Source organism: Puma concolor, chromosome F2 (assembly GCF_028749965.1).
Source record: "Puma concolor isolate L17-30 chromosome F2, mPumCon1.1.hap2, whole genome shotgun sequence".
In the NCBI taxonomy this organism is placed as follows: domain Eukaryota; kingdom Metazoa; phylum Chordata; class Mammalia; order Carnivora; family Felidae; genus Puma; species Puma concolor.
The window spans coordinates 54,107,651-54,119,972 of NC_141684.1; the positions used below are offsets into that span (position 1 = coordinate 54,107,651).

Genomic DNA, 12,322 nt, shown 5'->3' on the forward strand with positions numbered 1-12,322 from the left:
CAGCACAGAGTCCAACTCAGGGCTCTATCTCTTTAACCATGAGATCATGACCTGAGCTGAGATCAAGAGTGAGTCACTTAACCAACTGAGCCACCCGCGCCCCTTAGGGCTCCATATTGGACAGCACAGGGCTGGAGTGTCAGTGAGCTGAGCTCTTTCCCTGACTGCAAGCTTTCAGCAATCCTGAAGATTCTTACCAGCTAACATTTCAACGCATGGAGGGTGGTTTCGCAGGTCTCAATTATTACATTTGAGGGACTTTATAGACTCGGGATCTTAATACAAGCTGATAAGAGACAGTGTTGCAGAATGACTGAACATGGAGTATACTCTATAAGATGTAGGTTCCCAATCCAGCACTACTACTTCCTATATCCTTTAACAGATTCACTAATCGAAACCTGTTTTCTTATTTACAGAATTGAGATAATGGTACTACTTCCTTGAAGTGTTACCTCGGCTATCATGCATACAAAGCTTTAGCCCAATGTCTACAAGCTACTTCTCCAAATGTGAACTGCAGATGTTTGCATTTGGGTTTGAGAACGAGAACAGGGGTTCGTCAGAATTCTGGTTATTCTTTATATAGATACACAGGCAGCATTTTAGAACTCTGTTACTTCTATGGATTTTGTTAATGAGCAGATTGTGTTCTTCCAAAGTTGGTGTTTCTCCTCACAGTGAGGGGCAATGACTGGACATTGTACCCAGATATGCCTCAACAGCTAGATCACTGCCTGGCACATGGCACGTCCTCAGAAAATCAGTTAAGAGAATTTGGGGTTGCAGAATTCCTGAATAATAGCTATAAGTGCACCGTTAAAAGTATAATCATTGGTCAATGATGGTAATTTAACTTTTATTCTAATGTTTAAATTATAAAGATTATGTAACAATTTGTAATGAGAATAGTCTTTGCCAGAAATTTAAGATCTTTGAGTTGATACAAAGTTCTAATGGTGTAGGGCAAGCTTAAATGATTGGTAGTGTATCTGCCACAGAAGTAGTTCTCTATATAAATTACTAAAATTTATCTCAATTTAGGACCCTCAAGACTACTCCAGAATTTATTCAATTCATACTTATTAAAATTCAACACTAATTTCCTATGAACTTTAAAAAAGCATACAACACTGGCATAGCACAAACACATTTATTTACTAACCCAAGGGATGATCCTAATTAAATCAACACTTTGAAATAGCTGCATGTAAAATGTTTGTGATAAAGATAATTGAACGCAGTGATGAAAAAAAAAAAAAAGCATATGGAGATTTGCTCATTGAACTGAGCTTGTTCATCCTCACAGCTAATTCCTGTCCAAATGATGATGGAATTTTTACTCTACTTTTTCATAGACCCGAGTACAGGTGACATTGTTCATGACGCACTCCTAGAAGAACGATATTAAAGAATTAGGTTAGTCATGCATCCCAGAACAATGGTAGTAGTTCAATACTAGGGTCAGCATCTTATGAAACTTTGTAATCTACTTCATAGATGGAGAAAATGGTTTGGTTTTTTTTGAGAGAGAGAGAGAGAAAATGCGCGCATGCACGTGGGGGAGGGGCAAAGTGAAGAGGAATCTTAAGCAGGCTCCATGCCCAGTACAGAGCCCCAAGTGGGGCTCCATCTCACAAACCATCAGATCATGACCTGAGCCAAAATCGAGAGTTGGAAATCTGACTGACTGAGCCATCCAGGCACCCCAGAAAATACATTCTAAAATTCCTGGGTTTGAAAAGCTAGAACCCATTATTTTGCTTATGATGTGTGTATGGCAAACTAAAGCCCTGATTTGCAAAATCTAAAGTTCTCATGTTCATGATCAGTGATATTGAACAATTAAGTGAACTATGAGTGCTAATAAGGAGATTGGCACTTACCACTACTAATTTCCCATCTTCCAATTTTCTTGTTATTGTGCTTTCCTTCCCATCCCATTCCTGATGTTGAACCAATGCGCCATTTGTAAAGGTGCAGACAGTCTGCAAAAATAACACTTTTTAATCTTCCAAAGTATGTTACAAGAAGAGTTTCCATGACTCATAACTTCCTTAATCAACATTTTTTCATCTTTTCCTTTCTGGGTCCACTTCATTAACCCATACCGACTCTATTCATAATATAGTTTATGCTTTTCAATCTAGACCCTTATAAGAGACACTCATTCTCTCATGTTTCTTAAACTATTTTTCCAAAATACACTAAGTTATGAAGCTGGTACTTTCACTAATTTGTCAAACTCAGTTCATAAACTAGTTTGACTTTTTCGTTAAGTTTTGCTCATAAACAATAAGACTATTACTAATAAAATCTATCATTCTAGAAGTCTAGAATGGACTTTGTTAAGTCTAGAATGGATTTTGTTAAGTTATGACTGACCTGAGTTTTTCTGCCATCAGCTGTAGTTTCTTCAAACTTCTCTCCCAGGTTACATGAGAACTGTGTTGTTTTCAGAGTGCTCTCAGTTTTTATGGTGAGGTTTTTGCCATCAGAAGAGATGATACAATCTGGTTTGGCCATTGCACCCACTTTTCGCAGAGCCATGCCCACTCCTGTAGAATGTTACCCCATGTTAAATAACAGGAAGACCAAGGCTATGGTTTACATAACAAATAGAGTAATTCAACTGCAGTTGCTATGTTCTACATATTTTCACTTATTCACTTCTCATTAACAAGTGTAAACACAAATCCAGTGCTTACCATGTGCCAGCACTTAACATGTATTGATTAATAGGAAGCCTTGCAACAACTGTGTGAGAGGTAGCACTGTCTCCATTTTACAAGAGGAAAGAATGAGGCACTGAAGTTACTTACCGAAGCTCATTCAGCTAGGAAGTGATGGAGCTGGGAACCAAAAGAACAGACAGTTTGGCTCTAAATCTCAGCTCTTGGCCACCATGCTATGCTGGCCTTCAGAAAGTCAGGGAAGAAATCTGGATTGCTAAAACTATCTACTCAATTCTGCCAAATGTTGTATTATAGGACTCTAGCACACAGTCTGACACATCCAAGGCCCTGGATAAATCTTTGACTAATAACTACACAAAATCCAAATCAACTCTATTCAAATGCCACAAGAGTTTTTTAAGAGTTAACTCCACAATCATGATGCTAATAAACTGGGAAAAATTTACCCTCAAAAACAGTAAACATTTCAGCGCTGTGTAACTCAATTACTATATTGATATCATATTGAATTTATACTCTGTATTTCTCCTTAACGTTAACATTTACAAGGAAACTTAGATCTAGGCCAAACCCTGGTTTCACAGACGAGACCACAACCTAAGCAAAAATCACTGGCTTAATGATTAAAAATTCAACTAGGCTTGCAATGTCTTCTTGGTGAGTTCTCTTTTGCCATTTTGGGGGCTGGTGCCTTGTGTTGTTAGTCAGTGATTATTTATTCCCACTTTGGACAAAGGGCTCTGCTCTTCCCACACCTTGACTGCCCCCTAAGGAACTGAGCCTTGACAACCTTCATGACTCTAGAACCCTGGAAATAAACCATCTGGTAAACACATTCACTTTCAATGGGCAGAGAAATGGCATTATGTGGTCCTCACACAAGTGAACACACACACACATTTCCTGGATGTGAATGAAGTAAATGGCTTTCTCCAGAGTTCTCTTGATCTAGATAGACTTACAGCACACACACCAAAATAGTGCATTCCAGTTTTACTCACAGTCTCATAAATACACTCAAGATTCACCACAGAACCAGCTTAAGCTGTCATCGTCTTGGATAAAGGCTAAGAAGGAGTGTTTCTGAAGTGCCAGGGGGACTAGGTCTCAATAGAGGGTCTTTGTAGTAATTTTTACACCAGAAAGGAAGCCCCTTTCCAGATAAGATCCACGCTATAGGATTCGATCCCACTCCATAGTAGCTCCCTAGTGGCCTGCTACAAAGGTCCATTTTTGTTTGCTAATCCACCCATTGTGTCAAGGAGCATACTCGTTGCCACTGGCCTAGAAAAGGACAATAATAGAGAATCAAGTACAGTTCAGAGTGAGAGGAAAAACTGGAATCTTCCTCCGGAGGCTCATACTCCTGGAAGGCTGTAAGCAGTCCAGGGCTTCTGCAGGGCCACACCCATCTGGCAAGCAGCTGGCAAGCAGCCGCAGGAGGGCTCTGCAGCTTGACTGCGGTTTTCCAGTAAAACCCCCTCACCCTCAACACGCAGAGGGCAGGGCAGCGGAGGGTACCCCACGCCCCCACCCCGGGCTCAGCAGGCCTCGCCGTTTCCCTGGCACAGGCCACCCGCCCACCGCGGCGCTCAGGGCGGCCAGCGCCAGCACCGCCAGCACGAGGTCGGTGTCGCCAGCGCCACGCCTCTCAGCGCCGCGCGGTAGGGGGGAAGAGGGCGGGGGACGAGGATGCCCGTGCCAAACCCAAGCGCCCGGCAGGTTTAGGGAGAGGCAGCCGAGGGCGGAACGAAAGCTGAAGCGGCAGCCCCAATCGGACCTTCCAAAGGGCTTCTGCGGGGAACCGCGCCCCGGCTCCGCGCCCCCGTGGAGGAGAGCAGGGGTGGGGGAACCCGTGCTCCATCTAGCCACAAAAGAGGAGGCAGTGCCGGCGCAAGGTGGGAAAGGAGTGGGTGCCGCCACGACGGGGCGACTGGGAGAGGCAGGATGGTGGCGGGGGGACGGAGGAGGAGTAGCGGGAAGAGAAAAATAGGGAAAAGTTACGGGGCAGCCCGAAGGAGGTCGAAAGAAGTGAAGCCTGGGGTGGGAGGAAGAGGAGCGCGCTCAAGGGCAAGAAGCAGTGCGGGTGGCTGCCGCGTGGGCTAGGGGAAAGCAGAGCCGGGAGGCCCAGGAGACAGAACGTGTCGAGAATCCTCAGGCGGGCGGCAGGCGCGCGCTGCTCTCCGGGCTGCTTGCCCACGTGGTGGTGGTGGTGGTGGTGGGGGGGTGATGGGAGATGCATGGGTGTACAGGGGGTACAGCCGAACACGCCCCGCCGCTGGGCTCAGCACGCTGAAGGGGACCTAGGAACAGACACACGCTAGCCACGTTACAGGCGCCGCACGGCCGGGAGCCTCACCTACTTCCTTCATGTATTCGTCAAAGCCTTTGCTCTCCACTAAGCGCCATCTTCCTACCAACTGCTGAAGGGTGGCCATGGTGGGCGCTGACGGGCGGGCGTGCAGAGCGAGCGGAGCCGAGCGGGGCGTCAGGAGCGTGACTTGCGACCTGCCGGCAACCGTGGCTGCTTTATAAAAGCGGCGCGTGCCGGGCGGCACCGAGAGGCCAATGAGAGACGCGCCTCGCCCGCTCCCGCCCCGCCCCCCCCCCCCCCGCACGCCCCCAGGGCCTCTCTCCCCGGGTCGCCAAATGCGAACCCGTTCCACCTGCCCGGGGACGGCGGTAGGATGGCGGGGCTCCCCCCCCCCCCCCCCGCCCCCGGCGCTTCCTGCAAGCGGGAACTCGCCCGGCGCGCCCCACGCCGCCCCGGACGCCAGCGCCTGCACGTTACAGCGCCTCCGCATGGCCGGGAAGCCAGAGGGGCCACCGGGGCGCCCGGTCCCACCTCTGTTGGGCCGCACCGTTTTCCCTGCAGGCCACCACTCTTTTTCCTTCGAAATACCCTAAAGAATCCACTAGCCCGAGCAGGGCTTGGGCGGCAGAAATTGGTTGATAGGTGGTGGTTTGGCTGAGCGATAGAGTTCTTGACCCACCTCGTCTCTGCTCTTAGCGGACTAACCCACATCCCATACCTTCCTGAGAGAATCTGTTCTCCCCCTCTTCGGGCCACCGCCCCCACCCCCCCAGTCTCCTCCACCCATGCCCAGTTTGGGCCTCAGGGCCGGTGAGTTAGATTTGAGTTAGACGATTTTATCAGAAGGTACAGGGCAGGGGAAGATGTCCTAGGAGGTTCAGTTTACAAACTACAACTCCTTAAGAAGTTTCAGTTGAAGTGACTGTCATTGCTATTAAAGGTAACCATTCAAGAATGTCACTCGTTTCTATTCCTAGCTGAGTGAGCCCTTCATAGTCTGTCCTCAGACTCCCAAGAATTGAGACTCCAGCGCGTTTCCTCATTGCCTTTAATTATAATAACACCCTGTATGTGTTGTGTAGAATGTTCTACTTTTCAAAGTCTACCTGTCGCAGTATTTGACTTTGTGATCCCAGGTCCTGTGGGAGTGAGTTGGGATGAGGTAAGAAAGTTGCCACACAGAGAGGCCAGCTGCCGTGATGGAGATAAGGTCCATTTACTGCGTGTCTGCTTGTGCTAGATGCTATGCTTCCCCATACTTTTTTTTACTTAAAAAATTTTTAAGGTTTATTTTTAAGAGAGAGAGTGAACAGGGAGTGGGGGGAGAGGCGCAGAGACAGGGAGACATAGAATCTGAAGCAGGCTCTAGGCGCTGAGCTGTCAGCACAACAGAGCCCAATGTGGGGCTCGAACTCACACAGACCTGGAGATCATGATCTGATGCTTAACCGGGTGAGCCACCCAGGCACCCTGCTTCCTGGCTACTTTACATCCATTAACTCTGAGCTCCACTAAATTTTTGCAAGTGTTATTTCAATTGTTTGAAAGAGGACATAAGGCAGGGAATGTTTGCAGAGTGGACAGATCCCTGTCCAGTCCTCACTGCAGACCTTGTGGAACAGGATGGTGCCTGGCTGCCTGTAGCTGACTGCTCATGGAGCTAAGAGTTCACGGAGAACCACACCAAGATACTGGTTCATGTATGTCCTCAACAAACTGAAATCTGAGATTGGTCATTTCTCAACATGCCTCACAACATTTACTCCCCTGCACTGTATCCCTTTTATTTCAAGTCCCTGCCCTCATTGTAGGGTCACCCCAGTTTTCCTTGTGGTACCATGTTACTACTGAGTGACTCAGGCCACATCGTTGTGCCATTAAGAGCCCACATGTCCCACACCTGAGGCTATACTGCTGGAAGATGTTCAAGTTCTGAGGGCAGCTGAACAGGCCATTTGCTCAGTCAGCGATCCAAATGGTGGCTTCCAAACACTCAGGACAACCTGCTGCCCCTGCCTCCTGGGGAGGCGGCTCCTGTGTGTTTGGACTTGCATGCTTGATGTGCTGATTCAACATGTTTTATCCATTTTTGTATAGAACATGGTGATAATGACCAGGACTCTGTCCTGGAATACTAATATTTAGATTGTCATAATCAACCATGTTACAGAAATATCAAAAGGAAAATGGTATTTAATACATAACTACTTAAGAAATCATTTTTAGGGGTGCCTGGGTGGCTCAGTTGGTTAAGCATCAGACTTTGGCTCAGGTCATGATCTCATAGTTTGTGAGTTTGAGCCCCAGTTGGGCTCTGCACTGACAGTTCAGAGCCTGGAGCCTGCTTCGGATTCTGTGTCTCCCTCTCTCTCTGCCCCTCCCCTGCTCATGCTCTTGTCTCTCTCAGAAAAGGAATAAACATTAAAAAAAAAAAAAAAAGAAATAGTTTTTGAACACAGAAGTGTTACCTAAAACTTAACTTTTAAACACACTCTTTGAGGTAATGAGTGGAAATAATCCTTTTGTGGTTAACACACACCAACAAACAACAGAAAGATATAGGCCAAAATACCTGCTCGAGTCTCTCATGAAACAAAGAAGGGCATGGTCATTGTTTTGTGGCTCTGGGCGCCACACTTAATCCCTTGTTCTCTGATGTTTCTCACCTGTAATGTATATACAGAAAGAGATTGGAGTAGATTGTTTCTAAGGTCCCTCAAGCCCTAAATTCAGATTCCCTTCCTTTCTTAAAAATAATGGTAATGGATTTCAAGTTCTGAAAAACATTAACTACTTCCTTAACCTGCTAACTGAAGTTCTGTTCTAGGCTACTTAACTTGAACCCAATATGCAATGTAAAAACCAAAAATGTTGTAAAAACAAATCTGATTTAAATCTTGCATGACTCTATGGGATAGTTGAGTATATCTCTTTATTGCAAAAAGGGAGCATTGCCGCTTGATTGAGATTGATTATATTACTAAATATATAAATATTACTAAATATATAATCTAGGGACAAAGAAAAATAGTTTTATCTTAAACCTATCCTGACAAATGTAAGTGACTGTGCTGGTCATGCTGAAGGACTAATAACACATTATTCATATAGATGAAAATGGTTGAAGGATCAAGAATTACCAGCAAGTCTTCCATCTGCAGCTGTAGAGGCCTACCATTTGTAAGACAGATGCAGTTTCACTTAATATCTCTCAAAACTCAGTTTTCTCAGCTCTGAAATTAAGGAGGTAAGAATTACACCAAATGATTTCTTAGGTTCCTTTCAGCTTACCTCCTGTAGTCGTTCATGGCCCTGAAAAATATGCTCACAATTACTCTATTTCCACCTAGTGGTGAAACAGAATATTTCTCTTTGGTTTTCTCTGATGAATGTTAGTAGTTGGTCAGCTTCACATTCCACAATCTCACACAAAAGTTTGGTGTGTATTGTGTAATTTTATTTAAACACAACTTCCTAATTACAGTTTGAGTAGATAAATGTGCCTCCCACAAAGCTGATTATAGCACATAATCATTTCCTAAGGACCCCAAGCACTGGTGGCCTAAAAGTTTGCACCTGGTTGAGAAAGAGCACCACATCAAAAGCAATCATTGCAGCAAATACGCAAAGCAATCCATGTTCAGACAACTGACTCTTTTCTAAGCACATGGGCAGATTAAGCAAAAAGGAGGCCGGGAATGGGCAAAGAGAACACTATAAAGCAATACCTCTGAAATTTTAGTGTGCAAACAAACTACCCGGGGATCTTGTTAAAATACAGATTCAGCAGTTTGCACAGCAGGACACAAGATCGTGCATTTCTAACAAACTCCCGGGTGAAGCTGTTACTGGTTTGGGGACCATGCTTTGAATAGCAAAGCTGTAAAGTATGCAAGAACTTGCATATGGTTTTGATACATCAGAGTGACTTTCACTTCCCTACATGAGGATTTCCGATTATATCTCCATAAAAATATAAAAACATATAGAAAAGACAGGAAATCGGACAAACTCACTCCAAAACCCATCGTACTCAACATTGAGACTTTTTTCTAATTAACCTGAGGTAGCTATTTTTCTGGCTGCTCGCTGGAAAAGAAGACTTCGAATGGGGTAGGGAGGATGGATACCGTGTTTATTTCAATCTAATTTCTTTCTTAAATCTTCTAACCAGTTGTCTGACCCTGATTCTTCCATGTCCTGCCCTTCCATGCTTTGCATACCCAGCCGAAAACCAGATATTCCTTAAGAAAACCCCATTTGGAATCAGTTCCAAAAGAAAATCCTAGTAAGTGGATAGAGCAAGGATCTGCATCATGTCAGTTGTCTGTAGCAGCAAAACTTCCCAGATGAGAATAAGGTCAGCAAGCTGTGCAGCTTAAGGAACACGCGGAATATTAACTTATCTCCAGCCACGGCAAGCCACCATTCCACCAGTGGAAAGTTGTTTTCTTTTATGTTTGGTAATGAAATTATTTCTCATGAAAGCATTTATAAAAATGGAATTACTTTACGAATTTTGTCTTTTTACTTAAAGTAGTTTGATTCCTACCCAACATGCCTGTAAATGGGTAACCACGAAAACTTTCTAGTTGCTTAAATAATTAATCAGAAGTATGTGCTTGCTAAATTAACTGGATGTGAGAATAGAGAGAAAATGAGACATTGCAAAAGTTACAGGAGAAGTTATAAAAATTTTTTGAAGGTATAATAAAATGCTGTTGGTTTTAAATAAGGCAGGGGATATGGTGGCTCAGCTCAGCGTAAGATCAATCCATTTTGCTTGCCGACATAGATCTTTCTACTGTCCAGACTTATAGTTTGGGATATGACATTTGCCATTAGCTCATGGCAACGGATTGCAGAAATACGTAGCCCTTTCATGCCTCATGTGGGTGGTATTCAAAGTATTCTGGATCTAAAACACGACATGTAAGGGGGCATCTTGAAATAGAGCGGGAAGATGCTTGTAAACTCACCCCAACAAGCACAAAATCTTAGTAAAAACACTGCGCCTACCAGGCAGCACAGCCTCAGAACAAATCCCTTAGCTACCTCAATCTCCTCAAGCCCAGCTCCAGCCAAACTGCCACTCCCAATATGCACTAAATTATATACAAAGTCTGGGGCTGGTCCAGCCCCAGGCACACAGACAAGTTCATAAAGGGTAGCTTTACCCTTTGAAAATTGCAAAAACAAAAAAACCTCCAAATCAGATTTTTCCATGGGAAGAGGCCAAATTCTCTCCTTGCAAATTATACTTCCCCATTTTTTCAGTCTCACTTTCCATGTAGTATACTTTAAGTATTTTCCCCCAGATTCTAACACAGTTTGATCATTTTTCTTTATTAATATTTATCCTTAAGTCTGGATTTTTATTTTTTTAAGTTTATTTATTTTGAGAGAAACAGAGAGAGTACACAGGGAAGGGGCAGAAAGAGAGAGAGAGAGAGAGAGAGAGAGAGAATGAGAATCCCATACAGGCTCCACACTGACAGCACAGAGTCCGACTTGGGTCTCAGTGTCACAAACCATGAGATCACAACCTGAGTCAAAATCAAGAGTCAGACGCTTAACAGACTGAGCCACCCAGATATCTCCATAAGACTCGATTTTTAAAGTCAAAACCACAGGGTTGCTTGCTTCTGGGCCATTTATCCTGATGGGTCAGGCCCATAGCTTCCTTTCGTCTGAATTAGCTTTTAAGAAAAATCGTCAGAATTTAATAGCCTACCTAAATCTGACTGAAGACACCTTCTCAATCCTAACTCTGGTCGTCTTTACTTAGTGGTAGGAAGAGCTACTCTGTAACCCCTCAGAGACATACACTGTGTCCGCAAAACAGCACCAAGCTGATTCTGTGCCCTGCTTTAAAGGAGTCAAGCGACCCGATGGATACCTCTTGTTCGTCCAGTTGTAAACACCATAGGACACTTTTTGTTCACATTGCATTGACCACACTTAAAGGTATAAATTCAACAGCGTGTAATGAAAGGTTGGTTTTACTCTCACACATTTCCCTGTGCTGTCCTGCCTCTCGTATCCCCGCATTCCTCCTTTTACAGCACAAGCATCTCAGTTAAGTGACTCACACATTAACAAAGAATAAGAAACCCATCTGAGTTTCCAGTGAACCGCATTTTGTTTTCTGGGTTGGCTAAAAGCTGTGATTTCATACAGGAACAGGGAGGCCGAGTAGGTATTACCATGGAGGGCAACCATGATCTTGGTTTGGGTCTAATTGAGGAGGTGGGATAAAGAATATTTGTGCTACAAATCTCAAATCTTGTCACCTATTTTGCAGCCTCAAAAGACATAGGAATCCCTCAGGGTAAAGCCGGGGTTCCTAATGGCCCTTCTGCATTGGTGGGTTAGCAGAATTGAGCACACTGTTTTTTGTATAGTCAAGATGTTGTGTTGTCCTGGTGTAATTACAAACAGTGCTCTCTTTCACTCCAAGTATCTCAGATTGAATAATGTTGGAGGAAGACTTGTGAGATTTAATTCTCACCTATGGGGCAACTCCAAAGCCTAATTTTTAAGTACAGCATTATTGTGGCACTCTAGTATCATCTCATGGGAAAAAGTGCTATGGGACCATAGTCAGCCTTTCCCTCCTCACACGACATTGTGCAAATAATATGTCATGTGTGGACTACTCTGCTCGCTCACAAATGAAGGGCCAGCAGAGCTTTCCACACAAGACAGATTCCTTTGATTCAAGTCAGCCTACGATTTTAGACCACCTAGTAATTATGTGGACTGGATTCTAGTCCTTGTCTTCAAGGAGTTTGTTAACCTAAACTTACATCAGCTAAGGAACTCCCCCCCTCTTTTTTTTTCATTTAACCAACATTTATTAAAAAGCTTCTGTTTTAGTTCAGAACATTCAGAAAATTCCCAAGTATGACATGTCTTTGAAAATGTCAGATGAATTCATTTTATCTTTATAATATTAAGTGAATTTCCTGAGAAGATACCACACAATCTTTTGGGGGGTGAGGGGGTACATAGTCCTATTGCTTTCAATTGTATCCCGGAAACTCTAGATTTTTGTTTGTTTCTCTGAATGGGTCATCTCTTTGACAGGAACCAGGTGGGTGTACTAAACAGATACATCCTGTTGAAAATGAACGTGCCAAATGCCACAAAGCCACCATCTAATCAGCTGGTTAGAAAGATCTTATCTAAGAAATATTGGGTTAGAGACCGTGATGCAACCTATATCACTACCCAGCTCTCCCTGTGTTTTAAAGTGAGTTCTTCACCATGAACTCGGGAATAAAGTGACACTTGGCTGTCCCCAAGGTTG

At 44.1% G+C, this 12,322-nt stretch overlaps 1 protein-coding gene and 1 long non-coding RNA gene across 3 annotated transcripts in view; both read right to left on the bottom strand.

The window, feature by feature from the left end:
* Nucleotides 1-1,134: 1,134 nt before the first annotated feature.
* Nucleotides 1,135-5,213, bottom strand: FABP5 (fatty acid binding protein 5). The gene is made up of 4 exons (XM_086695926.1): nt 5,056-5,213; nt 2,386-2,558; nt 1,887-1,988; nt 1,135-1,393 (listed from the first exon to the last, which is right to left on the bottom strand). The coding sequence occupies exons 1-4, from the start codon at nt 5,132-5,134 to the stop codon at nt 1,340-1,342; spliced, it is 408 nt and encodes a 135-aa protein (XP_086552052.1). The 5' UTR covers nt 5,135-5,213; the 3' UTR covers nt 1,135-1,339.
* A 2,238-nt stretch (nt 5,214-7,451) lies between these two features.
* LOC147572021 (uncharacterized) overlaps nt 7,452-12,322 on the bottom strand; it is a 76,344-nt gene continuing 71,473 nt past the window's right edge. For both annotated transcript variants that reach the window (XR_015247009.1, XR_015247010.1), the window contains exon 4: nt 7,452-7,676. This is a non-coding gene — a long non-coding RNA (uncharacterized LOC147572021). The remainder of the gene's footprint in view (nt 7,677-12,322) is intronic.